Source organism: Pelodiscus sinensis, chromosome 3 (assembly GCF_049634645.1).
Source record: "Pelodiscus sinensis isolate JC-2024 chromosome 3, ASM4963464v1, whole genome shotgun sequence".
In the NCBI taxonomy this organism is placed as follows: Eukaryota; Metazoa; Chordata; order Testudines; family Trionychidae; genus Pelodiscus; species Pelodiscus sinensis.
Window position 1 is genome coordinate 176673984 of NC_134713.1, and position 17732 is coordinate 176691715.

The window sequence follows — 17732 nt, forward strand, 5'->3', positions numbered from 1 at the left end:
GGGTATGTCTATACTGCAGAGAAAGATCGAACTTGCCACTGTCGATCTTCCAGGGTTCGAATTAGCGGTCTAGTTAAGACAGCTAATTCGAAATGAGAGGGGCACTCCAGTCAATGCTGGTAATCCTGCTTTCACTAGTAGTAAGGGAAGTTGAAGGAAGAGGTTCTTCCTTTGACTTCCTGCAGTGTAGACAGTGCTAAAAGCCAAGTTAAACTACTTCAACTTCAGTTACACAATTAACATAGTGGAAGTTGCATATCTTAATTGAACTTTATCCTATAGTATAGACATACCCTGAGTCTGCAGGGCTAACTACCCTCCCCCCATCTTTCTTATTTGTAAACTGAGTTCATTTGATAGGGAAATTATAGGGAGACAAAAATAAAGGATGTTAAAATACCATTTTTTACAGAGCAGAATTGTTTTTATGACTATGAAAAACACGTAAAGCACTATAACACCACCTGTATCAACACATAGCCCGATTCTATTTGCACCCGGGCACTGGTCTGCCTCCCTATTATACTTACTCGCAGGTAGAATTCTCCATTTTCATTTCCAGATTTAATTCGGAAAGTATTTATAGTATTGGGATAAATTGTGGTTGCCTGAATTTGGAAAATATCAGAGGGCACAGTTCTGTCTGAACGGATGCTCATGTACTTGTACACAATAGAGTATGGCAACTCTCGACAAATGGCATTGGAAACTGGGCAAACACAGCGACTGAAAAACAAACAAAAATAGATCAAAGTTCTTCTTGTGCAAACTAGCAAGACACTCTCTCAGTTGTTATGAGTAATGCTACCTATTTATGATAATCCTACAAACTATGTGTGGTTTCTCTTACTTCTCAGATGTCAGGACATAGGGATCTTGACAAGGATTTCTTGGGTAACAGCGAAACCCACCATGATAATTCCAGCACATTTCATCCTCTCTGCATTCATTAGTAGTTTCACATTCATTTATATCTAGATAGGAAGGAAGGAAACATATCAATTCCCAGGTTAAGTAAATGTAGATGGAATGCATCAATGCAAAGTTGGTATGAAAAGCCTATAAAGAGTATTTTAATTTAAAAACAAACAGACTGTCCGACAAATAAACACACATCTGTTTCTACACAGAGGAAACTCAACACCCCTACACCTCACCTTCCTTTTCTTGTTGTGTAGAGTTCTTTTATGCAGAATCTGAATAAATTTATTGACTTGACTCTTGATTTAAATGTACTGAACATATACAATAAACTAACTAAATAAATATAATATATTTATATTAAATTACGCTATAAAGTACAAATGTTGAGCTATTTGTTGTTAGAAGGGAGATTTTATTTTTTATATAGAAAGAACATTCTAACTGATGGGGCTTTGTTTCACTGATACCTTTTAAATCTTTAATTCTCAAAGATTTTTGCCTCATAATATACTTTGGTTTTAGAAAAAGTTTTAAAAACAAAGACAGGTGCAAATTTGACCCAGAGTTCCCTCTCCCCACCTTTCTTTCATAAGGCTTTTGAAGTTGAAGCTGCTAGAGTACTTGAACTCTGCAGATTGAGTACAGGTGGCAATAAGAGAGGAGTGGAAAAAAGCAGAGAGAATCTTCTAATAGTGCTTTTGAAGGAGCTACTATATCAAAAAGCAAGGGTGTGTGTGTGTGTAAACACCAAATATTAATAATAAAAACATTATCTAAAATTAATCACTCATATTTCCTCAAAAGCACTCATTAGCCTTGAGAAAAAGTGAATGAAAAAAGTTTACAGTTTCTAGACCATATCTCTTGAAGGAGATGAATTTCTTTTACCAACCAACCAACCTTCTTCCAAAACTGTATTTTGTCGAATTAACCTCTAATTAAACAAAGAAAACCAACCTATTATAAGATGAGTGCACGTATGAGAAAAAGATCAAGACTGCTTCAACAATGTTCTGGTTTATATAAAGTACAACTCTTGTAATTAATATACTATGAGGTTTGATTTCACAATACAGACTACTCTACCAGGTGAGAGAGATCGCTTCTTGTATTTAACGTAAACCCTTCTGGGCCTGCAGCAATGGAAGGAAAAGAAAACTGATTTGAATGTTGATATATGTATATTTGTTTTATAAATATACAATACACATTCAATGTGCCTTTGAAAAATTCTCACACTATTTTTGTTATTGGAGAGAACAGTCGTCTTTCCCGTCTGGTGTGATAAAGACTTAAGAGTCTATCTAAAATGAAACAACTGACTTAATCCATATTTAGATACCTGAACAACTGGCCTGATTTTCAGAGATATACATCTCTCTGGCTACATCTACACTGGCAGCCATTCTTGCGCAAAAACTTGCCGGCTGTCTACACTGCACGAGCATTCTTCCAGAAGTAAATTTACAGTATAGTGTTGTAAAACAGGGCTTCTTCCGGAAGAGTTATTCCTCTCCCCACGAGGAATAAGCCCTCTTGCACAAGAGGCCAGTGTAGACAGGCAACATGAATTTCTTGTGCAAGAAGCCCCTATGGTTAAAATGGCCATCAGAGCTTTCTTGTGCAAGAGAGCGTCCACACTGCCATAGACGCTCTTGCACAAAAGCACATGGCAGTGTAGACGCTCTCTTGTGGAAGAGTTTTTGCACAAGAACTCTTCCGCAAAAGTGTTCTTGTGCAAGAAGCTGCCAGGGTAGACGGAGCCTCTGTGTATTAATCTGTTGGTTTAATTGCCGAACTATGGATGGTAGAGGTCTACCTTTATACACCCTAATTTGAAAATTTTGTTTTAAAATCATAAAAATACCAAGAGAAAGGTCAGGTTTTTTTAAATGTAACGAATGTAAGTTGTGGGGCAATTGTCAAACAATGTTGTGTCCTCTCTTATTTTAGTTTATGGGTGATCTCACTACAAAAAATAAACCACACACACACACACACACACACACACACAAAACATTTGTAGTCTAATGTTAATATTGCAGTACTTTAAGTGTTAAGATCAGTACACTTACCTTGACATGTTCTAGCTCCTACTACCTGGTATCCCTCAGGACAGATGCATGAGAATTTTCCAGGTTCATTGACACACTGATACTGGCATATGTAACTTGAAGTTCTGCATTCATCAATATCTGGAGAACCGCAATATAGCTTGAATTTATTATTTTAAAAACCTATCTAGTCATAGAAAGTATTAATATATTAATTTATAATTACTATACATTAGCCTTAACAGAAGTAAAATATATCCAGTCTGAAAGAAGGAAGTTCTCCAAAATCTGAAATAAATACTATGATTAAGCAACTTAAAGTTCTTAGCAAAAAAGGCTAATTCTTCTAGAGAATATTTAGCTATCTCTAAAGATCAGTCTTTTAAGAAATATACCCTAGGGGTATGTCTAGACTACATGCCTCTGCCGACAGAGGCATGTAAATTAGACATACCAACATAGTCAATGAAGCGGGGATTTAAATAGCCCCCGCTTCATTAGAATAAAAATGGCTGCCACGTTGTGCCGGCTCAGCTGTTTGTTGGCAGAACCGGCAGTCAAGACAGGGATCGGTTGACAAGGAAAGCCTTTGTCGACCGATCTCTTATGCCTCGTAAAACGAGGTTTACAGGATCAGTCGACAAAGGCTTTCCTTTCTGTCAGCAGAGGCATGTAGTCTAGACATACCCTAGGAAACAGAGATTACATCATAAAGCCTTCAGAACAGGTTTGGGAAAATAATTTTAGAATGAGTTGTACACATTTTTAGCATTTCAAACGGTGACTTTTTTCCCCCTGATCAAAGCATTGATCACTTTGGTCATTCAGTTCTGGGGAAATGTCTTGCTCCCTCAGGTGTATGTAACTCCCATTGTAGTCAATGTGAACTATTCTTGGGAAAGGGATAAGGACAATTTTCACCCTTCAAGGAGTTCTGGCTGCATGCCAGTTTTCCAGTTTCTTTTGGCTTTTGTAACTTTGCTTACTTGATTAGCTATCAGCAAAAATAATTGAGGATGGAATTTAATTTTATTTAACAACGTATGTGATATTTTTGAAAAAAAATAGATGAATCAATAGGATTTGGGAATTGTGGGGTTAGGGGAAGTGTCTGCTTGACTTTAGACAAATGTGTCTAATCATACTGGAGACCACAGTTCAGTCCCTTGTTCTTCAGCTGGGAACTTTTAAGGCTTGTAGATGCAGAGGGGCAGTTAGGAGTGGCCCAGGGGAAGCTGAAGATTGCCAAGCTGATCTCATAACATTCTAGAGTGTGTCAGTGTGTTGTGGGCTGGATCCCTGCTGACCCCAATGGCAGCTAGGTCTGCCACTACTAGGGTCCTGGGCTAGGATGCAGTGGAGTAGGGAGGGCCCACATACCCCTGCTACCCCACATAGTGGGTGGCAGTCTTCCTCCTCCCTGCTTATGTTTATTTGGCTGTCCCACCCTGAACCAGGGCCATACTGACTCTGGAACAGTGTCTGTTTGCTGTCCTGCCCTGAGCCAGAGCCTGGGCCATACTAACTGGGATTGCTTTTCTCTGTTGCCTGCCCTGAACCAGGGCCAGGGGCTTATTGACCGTTGGACAGTGGTCGTATCGCTGCCTGTCCTGATCTCACGGTCCCCAGTTTGGCTGGAGGCACTAGACTGGTACTTACAGGCCTGAGCACAGGTCAGGAACCCAGGACTCAAGCAGCTGGCTTATACAAGCCTAAGCACAGGTCAGGGTCCTAGGACTCAAGTGGCTGGTTTACAGGGAGTATTTGCAATGAATCTATGGGAATGTAGTGCTGATCTGAGGAGACCTCTTTGTAGCAAAAGTTGGTAGTGAGGATATGGAATCTCCTCATCTTTCCAAAGGTGCTTAGAGGACACCAGCAGGGTTGGGCAGAGAAAACTAAGCACTGACTGTATAATCGTCAGGAGATATATGCTTTTTGTACATCCACTTGTATACAAGCAACTCAAAGGCACAACTGTCTTTTCTTTAGAATCACAAGTTTAAGAAGATTTTTTTTGAGAACAGTTTTATGCCACACACAGTTATCCTTTTTTCAGTTTGCCTTTATTTCTAGTTTGTCATGATGATCTGAATTAAACTAAAAACCATTAAAGTTAGTTTCAGGAATAAGTTTTCAGAAGTGTGCTACCCCACATCCAGTGTGTTGCCTGAAAAATGTATATGTGCAATGTTGTGCTGCCCATCTGAGCAGCAGCACCTCAACTACCTGAATATAGGTGCAACTACTTACTCCTGTGCCTGAAATTCAGTCTGGCAGGTTGCAAAAATATGATCTCCAATTTTATGGCTGCAAACTGTACTCACAATCAGGAATGACAGACCTTAGTCTGACTTAAACCATCCATACCTCATAATTCACAGAATTCCATCTCAGAAAAATTACAGAATCAGAAAAATGACAGTTGTCATAATAGTTCATGATATTATGTATAATGTGTAATTTACCTTCACAGTTGATTCTGTCACCACTTAACTCAAATCCTGGATTACATTGACAGATAAAAGAACCAAGTATATTGTAGCATTGTTGTGCACATGGATTGTTGGCATCACATTCATTTATGTCTGAAAGGAAAGATTATATATCTGCATGAACATCTTGTTTTTTGTATATGATAATTAAGCTGATCAAATGGGTCCACCACTTTGTAAAAGCTCAGTAGAATATATCAATAGAAATTGCACAGTTGGTGAAACAGTGTCAATCTGTGCTATCCTTTCCTTATAGAAAAACTGGAATATTTTTCCAGGAATGAGAGTTATTCTAAAATGTAACGAACTCTTCCAAAAATGTTTAGTACAGCTATTAAACTCCACATTCCAGCACCCTTTTTTTCAGGTATGAAATGCCAAGTCTTCAAATAACTGATATAAGGAACACATACTGATAAGACCTCTCAGCATGCAGTGGATAAGATTTATCTGAGCTATTTATTACCCTTAAAATCTTTTCTTTTAAATTCCGTTACAATTATAACATGAACCACTAAGACTAGTAGAGTTTTGCAAAGTTCAAGGCATAGACTCTATTGGAGGAAGGCATTTTTAATACTAAATTCTTTTCATGAGGTGCCCATCTTAAGAACATGTGGGAGGATACTGCAATCTGAAAAAAGGAGGCCTTTTCAATGGAAAGGTATGTATAAGAACCAGCAATTCTCCACATCCCTTAGTCTTTAACATTTATTTTCCATACACCACTGACTAATTTACTTGCATGTACCAATTTGTATGTAGATGTTTACTGTACACAGAAGAGGAATACAAGAGAAAATACTTTTCACTTACTCTGATTTCAGTGGAGCCAGGACTGCAGCTCTCAAAAGAGGATATTGCAGCAGCTAACAAGCAGATATCTTTGCCTTATGGTCATTTCAAGCTCAAAGTTGGGGGAGGATTTTGCCTTATGTGTCATATAACAATTTAGCTTTGTCATATTGAGTGAAAACAGATTTTCACTTGGCCCCTGGAAAATTACCTTTCTTATTTGCTTCACTTTAGAAATAACATCATTCTACCAAGAAGTTACTAAAAGAGATAATCATGTTATCTGTATCTTGTATCTCGGTAGGGAAATCTACTTGAAACCCAATGTCCTCTTCTCTTCTTCTTAAATCTAGATTTTCCAATAAATCTGGCAGACCCCATCAAATTCAGCAATACTTTTATGGCTCAGTTACAAGGCATCCTTTAGCATTTACTTACAATGGCACTAGCCCTCAGTGTTCCTCAAACCACTCATTTTAATTTTTAATACTATTTCCCAAGGATTCACACTTGAAATGCCTACACGTTTTCTTTTATCAATGTATTTATTATGTGCTCCAGGGAATTAACTTGAGCTGCAAACACATGGCATTGCTTCCCTCAGTTTCCACTTCTATGTTTCTCAAGATCATCACTTTGATCAGTTTCAAGAGTCTATAAGCCAATAATGGCATGACAAATGTCAAAATATTCTGTCTAGTGACTTGTGCTGATGAAAGCTATCAATGTGCCAGTAGCTGTCTTTTGTAACCACGTGGAAATACAGAAAAGTGCTTACCTACACAAGTGTGGTTGTTGGATGCTAACTGGAACCCAGAGTTGCACTGGCAGTAATAGGTTCCTGGAGTGTTCACACATCTATGATGGCAGAATGGAGGGAGATTGCATTCATCTATATCTGTTACCATCACAAGAGCAAACAGTAAAAATGTTAGCTCACAAGCAATAATAAAAGTTCACCGTTGTCATCTTGTGCCCAAACAGTGTAAAGATAACCAGATGTGATTAAATGAAAGGAGAGAAGCTAATTTGCAGCTAGATTCTGCTCCCACTAAAGTTCCCCTTTTGAGTTAATTGAGAGCAGCACTAAATCCTTTCTCTTGTCTTCATGTCTTAAGTTTTCTTAAAATCTGTTTCATACTGAGGCTGTTTGCTCAGCCAATGTCATATACATATAAACGTTATCGTGTATTCAGTGTTTAAATTACCCCAATGTTATCTCTTATTTTTTCCTCTACCACATGCCTTATTCTGATTATGTAACTTAGAATGTGTTCCCTGAGCACTTCTTGCACAGACATAAAGTAGACCAGAAGAGTAATTGTGGCTCTCCTGCTTCTTTCTTGTACAATAGTACTGCTAGCAACAAATTAATGCTGAAGCTCTGTAAGTTCATTAGCAATTCAGACTCTGATTCTATCCCGAGGCCATGGGAGCGACAGATGTGGAGTGAGTAGGATCAGGTCTGAAAAGGAAGTGGAGACTAGGATTTCAGAGGAATATGTAGGAGCTTCAGGGGTAGCCGAGTTAGTCGGTTACAGGGAAAAAAAACAACAGATGGTCTGGTAGCACTTTATAGACCAACAAAACATGTAGATGGTATCATGAGCTTTCATGGGCACAGCCCACTTCAGATGTGTGCTCTATTCCCTCTCCTGGACTTGGCTAGCTACTCGAGGACTCTCTTCACCATCCCTTCCTAGGTAAGGCAGCATAACAAATTCCTTTAGCCACTGATTTCCAGCCCCTGGATGCAGTCTTTGACTCTGGAGAGGAAATAAGATTGCATGATTGAAGCCAATGCTATCTCAGGCATAATTAACTTTCCCTGCAGACTGCCTAATTCTGGGTGGAGCATGCTGTCTTTCCCAGTTTCAGCATTCCTAAGGTGCAGCCAAGTGGGTATTCCACCTACAAATAGGATAGTGTTCAACAGCCCTACCTTAACCTCTTAGCACACTGGAAGCTATGCATGGGTCAAGCTACAGGAACTGTAACATTAACATCTCTGCCTAAACTCCTGTGCATCTGCAGAACAGTTTTTACCACATAGCTAATTTGGCCATGTCATGCATGCAAGGGAGAATCTTCCTTAGCCATGACTTTCACAAGCTTAGCAAAGAGATCCATGCAGAGTCTGGTGCATGTAGAGAACGTGGTCTCTAAGGGTATGTCTACACAGCAGCATAACTTCAGTTATTCTGAAAGAGCGTGTTTACGCAGCAAGCCATTACTTCGAAATGTTGATCTGGAGATAACTTACTCTGACTTCTGTAACCCTCATTTTACAAGGAGGAACAGTGTCCTTCTTCTGACTTCCTGCAGTGTAGACCGCACCAAAAGCCGAATTAAGGTATTTTGACTTCAGCTAAGCAATTGACATAGCTCAAGTTGCGTAGCTTAATTCGACTTTTGACCTGTGTAGACGTGCACTAAGGCTCAGAACTCAGTCAAATAAATCCCAGCTTTCACTGGAACATATTAAAATGGCACTTTATGCTAAATGTAGAATTTCCTACCCCCAGCTGTTTCTGCTATAGCTGTTTTTAAAGACTTTTTTTACAATGGGGAAGGTGTTCATTTTTTTCCACTTTAATATTAAAAAATGATTTAACCACTTTTTTAAAAAAAACCTTAAGTTTCATGTCCAAAAGCTGAGAATTTCGGACAATTCTGAGTGAGGGGGAACGGGGCTTATTCTGGACAGTGTTTGGCAATATTCACTACAGTGGGTGCTGTGTCTGCAGCTTTTATTGCAGAGAAACAGTAGTGCCATTGAATCTTTTGAGTTCCACAAAACTAGGCTTGTGCTTAAAGTTACTGCTGTGCTTACATTTTGGAAACTTGGGCTCTAAGTCAGTGGGAGTTTAGTGTGAAGGACTAGGCTATAATGTGCATGATTCTATGAAAGACTACTTGAAACCTTAGCTAGGCAGGGTTTGATCATACAGCCAAATCTTCTGTTTAAAAAAAAAAGTTTTGCCAAACAAAGTTTCTGTGTATCTGCAGTCTCTGTTTCAGAAAATAACATCTTTGACATGTGAACAAACTTTAAAAAAAATCCCACCTTACATTAGCTACTACTAATAAAAATAATAAAACAGGCAAATTTTTAGCATAAATTAAAAGTAGAATAGTTAGAAAAAGGTCTTTTTTTGTCTTTAAGCCAGAAAGTCTGGAGCAATTTTGTTCAAACTTAAAGGGAGCACATCCTCCCAGGATGAGAGTTCTTATCAAGGTTTTTCCCAAATGAATTTTTCTGGCTCTCTTAGAGTCCCAAAGGAGTAGTTTTATGAAGTGCTGACAGTCCTTAACTGTAGCATTGTTTTTGTGCTGTTTTATATTCTGACTTAAGTCACACGGGGGGGGGGGGGGGGGGGGGGGGGGGAGAAGGGGAAGGAGTAGAAGGGAAATTCACCATTCTAGGGAGCATATGTATATTTGAATTAAAATATACATACAAAACTTTGACTTTTAGTGATTTATCATGATGGTTTTTTACTTTCAATGTTACTTGTACCCAAAGGCTTGATGTAGTACCCTAATTTTGTTGACATGAAAAAGAGTTACTGTACAATTAGAATATACCTCCCCTGCTTTTAGCATCGAGTGAAAGCTCAACTTTTCTCATAAGAATCAACAACTTGTCAATATGATTCCCTTACCTATATACCTAATTATCCATCATAGTCCTGCTCAGAAAATTGGCAAGTATTGTAAAGGAGAAATGTATACAGAAGTCTGTTGGCCTGTTCCAAAACCTAATTAAGTCACTAGGCATAGACTTATGTGGGTTTTGCATCAGGCCCCTAAAGAGAAGAGGTATTTCTTCCTTACCAAATATAGAAATGTAGCAATTCATCTAAATGGCTGCTGATACTGCCCCCTCTTCCCTCCCAATATGCTCTTCTAAAGGGATACTTCTCATCACAATGGGCCTTCTAATCACATAATGTTGCATTTTGTGAAAACACCTTCACTTTTGACTTTGTCTCTATTTTGAGGACATGAAAAGACTGTTCCCTCTTTTCTGATCCAGTGTATATAGACATTGGCTAATGATGTTCCTTTTATTCTTCTATTTCACACTTGTTTTCTTTTATGTGACAAACTTATGGCCTAAATGTTGTGGCCTCTGTCAAGGCAAAACTCCCATTGAAGTTAAAATTTGAGTCTTAATCCTTCATGAATATAGGCTTATTATTATACTAATAGTTCTGAGTTTACTGCCCTTGCTGTTGTCTCTCAGGAATTCAGAACAGTGGTTGTTGAAGTTTTGTTAGTCTATAAAATACTACCAGACCATTTGTTGGTTTTTTCTGTACAGATTAACTAGGCTACCCCTTGAAGCAAGGGGTTGATATGTCACTCAGACCAAATATCTAGATCTAAGTTATTCAGGGCAAGTACTATGTTGTCTTGTATGTCTGCACAAGTGCCTATGCCTTAATACTAGATCTAACTCTTATTATAGTCAGGAAAGAGTCCTGTTAATTTTAATGGGAGTTGCACTTGGTTCACAAATGTCTCTGGCCATTGGACATTATCCCAATGTAAGTGATAAATATAATTAAATTCAATTCAAAGTCTTGAATATGCTTAAAATAGCTTACAGCTCCATTCATTAGATTATTCACTTTTCATCCACCATTTTCCTAAATTGTATGGTATTACTTTATAATTCCACCAAGTTTGAAAATGAGCCTTGTTATTCAATAAACATAATTTATGCTGGCTCAGAACTTACCGACACACTGTTCCCCTCGTTTCTGATAACCTGGTGGACACTGGCAGCTGAAAGACCCTCTTAAATTGACACATACTTGATCTGCTCTGCAATTATGAGTTCCTGTTGCACATTCATCAATATCTTCATAAAACAAAAAACACAATGTTAGTTAGAAACACTGGTTCAAATTTAAATTTTTGTATCTACGGTAAGTCCAAACTATGCTTTAAATGAAAATTAAGTTTCAAAACCATTCAAAAGTTTTTATTCCAGGGTTCATTCAGCTTACAGAACACACAACACTGTCCGATTCCTCTGGATCACCAAACAAAGATTTTTAAGAGTTCATAAATTTGACAGGTTATAGCATCAATACTATTTTTTTATTCATAGGAATTTATTATAGGTGGGGTTGATATTAATGTCACTGGACACTCTTCATTATAAGCCTTGTTTTCAGTTGCTTACAACTTTGCCAAATCTTTATTTGGGTATAAATTGCCACAATTTCCATATCTTTGGTAGGCTGAGTATTTTGTAAACTTTTAGCCACAATGCTTTACCTGTTTCCTAGTGAAAAATACATTGTTCTGTGCATGTTAAAAAAATTCTGGTGGTCTTTCTTTCTTTTTATTTATTTATTTATTGTCCTGAGAAGGGGACAAGTTTCATTTAGAAGCCCAGGTACAGGGTGGGAATTTGAAGGGCTCTAGGAGGGGGCTGAATACCCTGCAGAGGGCTAATGATTTATTGAAATTTGTAACCCTGGGAAGGGAACTGATGGAGTGAGTGGGGGACAGAGCTTAGTTTGGAGAGTTGAGAACCTCACAGGAACCTAAAAGTGAAGAGTCTCCAGGGAGAAAGGGGGCACTGCTTCATACCCAGGCAGGGACAGACAAAGCTAGCTTAAAAAGGGCTGAGAACTGAGCCCTGAGGCAGAACTGCATATTACCAAAAAGGGCACAGTGATAGGCCCTGTTGAACTTTTGTTACATGTTGATTGTGTGTGACTGGAGAGTTGAGCCACTGAAGACCCTCCGGACAAGGTTAACACCCAACAGGGGAGTGACAGGAGCAGAGAGAGAGGGAGGTGTAGGTTCACATTCAACCGTGAGGAGGCACTCACAAGAGGATAGTATCCCCGATAACAAATCCATTGACAAAATATCTGTAGTTTTGGTCCATTTACAAATTTAAACAAACTACTACTTTCTGTTGTTTGTTAGCTCAAGTGGCAGAGGTCTGTGCTACATATCTAAAGATTCTAAGCCTGCTGATGGACCATGTGGATGCCACTATAACATCATGTGATGAAATTTTGGTTTCTTCTTTAAAAAAAGCAAAGGAAATTGCAGACAATTACATTACTTTTTTTTTAATTTGCAAAGGTAGTTTGTACACCTGAATCTGCCCCCTTCTGCATATGCGTGATGATGATAATCTTTAGTTATATTATCACAAACTCTTTTAGATCATGGCATAGAGAGCACCATGCTAAAGTTTATACCAAGCTGGGAGGGATTGCAAGGGCTTTGGAGGATAGGATTAAAATTCAAAATCTGGATAAACTGGAGAAATGGTTTGAAGTAAACACGGATGAAATTCAATAAGAACAAATGCAAAGTATCACACTCAGCAAGGAAAATGGGACTCATGCAAAATGATAAATGATGACCTAGGAGGGAGTCCTGCAGAAAAGGACGTGGGGGTCATAGTTAATCACAAGATAAATAAGAGTCAACAACGTGGCATTGGTGCAAATGAAACAAAAACCAAACCATTATCCTGGGATGCATTAGTGGGAGTGTTGTAAGCAAGACATGAGACATAATTTTTCTGCTCTTCTCTGCACTGATTAGACCTCCACTGGAGTACTGTGTCCAGTTTTGAGTGTCACATTTTAAGAAAGATGTGGACTAACAGGAAAAAGTTCAGAGAAGAGCATTAAAAATGAGTAAAGATCCTGAAAACATAACCTATAAGGGAATATTGACAAATTTGGGTATGTTTGTTTTGAAGAAGAGAAGACTGAGGAGAGGACATGATAACATTTTTCAAGTATACAAAAGGTCTTTAACCTCCTATGATGATGGGACAAGAAGAATAGGCTTAAATTGCAGCAAGGCTGTTTAGGTTGGACATTAGGAAAAACTTCCTAACTGTCAGGATAGATAAGCACAAATTGCCCAAAGGGGTGAGTTGAATCTCCATCATTGGAAATGTTTAAGTGCAGGTCAGAGAAATATTAGTTGGAGCTCTTCTAGTCCTATGATTCTTTTTTTCATATTTAATACACAGGATGGATCTGCTCCAAGGATGATCAGGAGAGCATCCATTTTTCTGTAGAATCCCTGCCTCACTTCTTGCAGGAGCTAGAAAGTGTCATATTTGTGCCGCTGGGGCAAGAGGGTCTAGGCCTTGCCAAAACTAAAGGCCTGCTCTTTAGATAAGGAGTAGGGAGCACAAAACCTAGGCTACAATTGGATTCTTGAGACAACAGAGGGGGGAAAAAAACCCAGAAGCAGGAATGAAGTGAGAAGTTAAAAATGAAGGGATCCTGAGGAGAACCCTGAGCAGGGAACTCTGGACAATGTCCATTGCTTCTCAAAGGCATCCAAGGAATCAGTAGATGCAGCCCAGAGGAATTTTGCCTGGAGATGTGAGCAAACAAAGGACGGGAAATAAGCTCCACAGTTGCCAAGTGCCGCTTAGCCATCCATTACTCCAAGAGAAGGAAGCTGGACATCTTGGCTAGTTCTGGGAAGAGGTTGAGGAGGAGGGTCCTGTGACTTTGTGGGGCCATGTAGGGCTGATGCATAGATCTGGAAGAACAGGGAAGGAAAATATGAAGTGATGAATATGGCGAGGGGTTGACTGCAGGAAGAAAAAGGGTTTCATGGTACAAGCAAATGACTGTTGCCTTAGAGAAGCGTGAAGCTTCCTTTGCCCTGTCCCGGCTCTGAGGAGTGTGCGGCACTTCAAAGTGCCACGTGCTGCTCACAGGGTGGGAGGAGGCGGTGTCTGGGGGACAAAGCAGTGTGTGAAGCCTCTTCCCGCCCTGTTAGAGACATGGGCGCCTGAAGGGAAGAGGGGGCAAAAGGGCTCCCCCATCCCCAGACCAATTATGGTCTGGAGGTGGGGAAGCCCAGAAATGTTCTGGGCCAGCCTGGGGCCACTTCAAACATTTTTGCCCACTCCTCATCTATAGCATGCTACTCAAAATCACCTTAAATCAGATTTCACAAGTGGCCACTAATTGTCCTCCTCATTTTTTGACTGCATGAATGGACACTCTGTGGTCTCATTTGCACTCACAACTGCAACTGAAGCTGTGCTTTGAACATGTAAGTGCTATATAATGTTAAGTACTCTGAAAAATCAGGTGTTAGATATTTCAAATTGGGCACCCAGAATTAGAGGATGCATTTGACCTTATTTTGTGTGCCTCAGTTCCCAATCTGTAAAGCAGGAATACTACTACTTTCTCGTATGTTAGGTGGCTAAATGAAGACTGCACAGACTGTAACTGAATTCTGGAATTTCCTAAGTTTTAATGCTTGATTTTACAGTATTAATAATGTTTTTTGCGTATGTAATTATATGTATGATTCAATGCAGTTTCTAACCCAGATTGAATGCAGACACAGGTTGGACCTCCCTGGTCCAGCTTCCTCAGGACCTGACCTGTCCTGAATGAGGGAATTTGCTGGATATGGGGAGGTCCATTGCCACCAACCTCCCAGCCCACTGCCCCTTCCTTTAGCTCTCTCCACTTCAGCCCCACTGTCACTGGGCTTCTGCCTTACTGTTACCAGGCTTGGGCTTGAGTGCAATGAGCTGGCTAGGGCTCCTCGGGGTCAGAGCTCCCCATCCGCCACAGCTCTCCTTCTGTCTTTCCTGACTGGGGCTCCCCAGGGCCAAGACTTATTGGTCCCCCTGCAACCCTACCTGGCTGGGGCTCCCCTGGGATATCCCGACTGCCACAAGCCCCACAGGTGGGGCTCCTTGCCACTGGACTCCCTGCTGGCTTGCACTCCCCAGTGCTGGGGCTCTCTGGTTCAGCAACAGCTGCAGTCCTTCCGGGCCACAGACGTTGCCAGACCAGAGTCCTGGATTTAGGATGTTTAACCTGTATAAAAAAGAGTAACGTGTGTTTTTTCTGACATTGTGAATTGTTTTCTTCATAATATCTTGATGTACTTGGTTATACTGTACTTGTAAGCTGTATGGGTATGTCTACACTAGAAAGTTAGTTCGAACTAACGGACGTTAGTTCGAACTAACTTTCCTATGCGCTACACTAGCGCTCCGCTAGTTCGAATTTGAATCGAACTAGCGGAGCGCTTAGTTCGAACTAGGTAAACCTCATTTTACGAGGACTAACGCCTAGTTCGAACTAGCTAGTTCGAACTAAGGGCTGTGTAGCCCTTTAGTTCGAACTAGTGGGAGGCTAGCCCTCCCCAGGTTTCCCTGGTGGCCACTCTGGCCAACACCAGGGAAACTCTATGCCCCCCTCCCGGCCCCGGACCCCTTAAAGGGGCACGGGCTGGCTACGGTGCCCGTGCCAGGTGCAAGCCTGCCAGCACCCAGCTAGCAGACCCTGCACCTGGCACGGCACAGAGCCACCCACCCGATGCCCCCCAGCCCACCCCCTCTTGCCGGGACCAGGCTGGCGGCTCCCGGGAGCTTGCCCTGGACCGCAAGAGGCGGGCACCTTCCTGGGCTAGTGCGGACATCGTGGACCTCGTCCACGATCTCCGCACTAGGCACAGGAAAGTGGCCGTCTAGGGCAGGAGAGCTACCAGCCTGGCCACCCAGGACCAGGTGTGCATGAAAATCAAGGGGGTCCACTGAGACCCCCGACACTGAGCCCTGAGCTTACAATGGCCGTCCTGGGTCAGACCAAAGGTCCATCTAGCCCAGTAGCCTGTCTGCCCACAGCGGCCAACCCTAGGGACCCTGGAGGGGATGGACCGAAGACAATGACCAAGCCATTTGTCTCGTGCCATCCCTCTCCAGCCTTCCACAAACTTTGGGCAGGGACACCACTCCTACCCTCTGGCTAATAGGACTCCATGGACCCAACGTCCATGACTTGATCTCACTTCCCTTTAAACTCTGTTCTAGTTCTAGCCTTCACAGCCTCCTGCAGCAAGGAGTTCCACAGGTTAACTATTTGCTTTGTCAAGAACAACTTTCTCTTACTAGTTTCAAGCCTGCTACCCATTCCTTTCCTTTGGTGTCCTCTAGTCCTTCTTTATGGGAACTCATGAAGAACTTTTCTGAATGCACCCTCTCCACCCAACCCCTGCTTTTACAGACCTCTATCCTGTCCCCCCTCCGTCTCCTCTTTTCTAAGCTGAACAGTCCCAGTCTCTGTAGCCTCTCTTCATCTGGGACCTGTTCCCAACCCCTGATCATGTTAGTTGCCCTCCCCTCTCCCAGCCTTTCTCTTCCCCTCTCCCACCTCCTTTTCCCAGTCTCCCCCAGTTTTTTTCAATAAAGACAGAGTCAATGTTGGAAGAAACGTTATCTTTATTTTGTACATCAAGAAGAAGGGGGGCTAGGGAAGGGCAAGTGGAAGGAGGTGAGGGAGGAATGGGGTACGAGCCCCCGATGGGGAGGACTGGGCTGGCTCTGCGGGCTTCTGGGGGTGGAAGCTCTCCTGCAGCCCCCCAATTACTCCCTCTCCCCAGATGGCAGCCTGCGGCAAGTGCAGCCGGGCTGATGGCCGAGTGGTGTGATGTGCCCAGTGTGGGCACTCAGGGCACTCCAAGCCAGAACTTCTTTGCAAGTGGGGCACCCCTTAGAACTGTGTGTCCGGGGTGGGGGTCGGGACCCTTTAAGCGCAGCCCTCGGCTAGCCTGAGACAGTATCTCCATGCTCTAAGTCCTCCTTTTATGCCCTGCCGGCACTGCTTCCGGCCATCCTTAAGCCCTGTTCAGAGTCCACTCAATGTGGACTTACTAGTTCGAACTAGCAAAACGCTAGTTCGAACTAGTTTTTAGTTCTAGATGCGTTAGTTCGAACTAGCTTAGTTCGAATTAACTAATTCGAACTAAGTTAGTTCGAACTAGCGCTGTAGTGTAGACGTACCCTATGTGACAAGGATTGTATAAAACTAAATTAGAATTTCCTTTATCATTTGATCATCTAACTTGTTTCTTATTGTAATCTGACACAGAACAGTGAAAAGACTTTGTAATGTTGGCATTATGTAGGCTGAATAAACAAATTCCTTAAATCTCATGATCTCTAGTCCACAAATCCCAGCCGAACTTTCTATTTGGCTCTGGGGGATCTTAGAACATTACCAGTGGCAGATTCTGGGTGGAAAAAGAGATGGATTCTTTCACATACCAAATGAAAATAATTTTGACCACAATATTCAATAAAAAATAAACTATCATCAGTTTGAATTAATTCTCAATGTTTTCCCTTTTCTCAAATGTCTAAATATTTGCTATATACTTCCTTTGAATCTGACGGCTCAAACGAAGGCCTAATACTTGTACTATACTTTGCATTTCTGCATGTTATCAATTCTGAACTCAGCATACTAATACAGAAGTAGTGACTCCACTGTCCTGGACTGACAGTTGAGAAGCTTATGCTCAGATGCAGAGCAGGATTTTCAGGCACTAGACCAGGCTGCCTAGCACAGAACCTAAAGGCCATTAAAGGCTTAATCCAAAGTGAAGTAAGTAGGTCTCTGCATTGACTTCAATATGCTTT

General features: G+C 41.2%; 1 protein-coding gene and 1 long non-coding RNA gene across 4 annotated transcripts in view; one reads left to right on the forward strand and one right to left on the reverse strand.

The window, feature by feature from the left end:
* LOC112545636 (uncharacterized) overlaps positions 1–17732 on the forward strand; it is a 113470-nt gene that overhangs the window by 70196 nt on the left and 25542 nt on the right. Inside the window, exons 4-5 of one of the 2 annotated variants that reach the window (XR_012902991.1) lie at positions 6071–6137; positions 6239–6392. The exons of the other annotated variant lie outside the window; for it this stretch is intronic. This is a non-coding gene — a long non-coding RNA (uncharacterized LOC112545636). Of the gene's footprint in view, positions 1–6070; positions 6138–6238; positions 6393–17732 lie in introns of those variants that run through there. 2 annotated transcript variants of the gene reach the window in all.
* The window catches only part of EFEMP1 (EGF containing fibulin extracellular matrix protein 1), a 74061-nt gene that overhangs the window by 2688 nt on the left and 53641 nt on the right, over positions 1–17732 (reverse strand). For both annotated transcript variants that reach the window (XM_075925509.1, XM_006122142.4), the window contains exons 5-10: positions 11016–11138; positions 7047–7166; positions 5447–5566; positions 3000–3119; positions 851–974; positions 531–726 (exon numbers count right to left, since the gene is read on the reverse strand). In XM_075925509.1, the coding sequence (XP_075781624.1) occupies positions 531–726; positions 851–974; positions 3000–3119; positions 5447–5566; positions 7047–7166; positions 11016–11138 (803 nt within the window). The remainder of the gene's footprint in view (positions 1–530; positions 727–850; positions 975–2999; positions 3120–5446; positions 5567–7046; positions 7167–11015; positions 11139–17732) is intronic.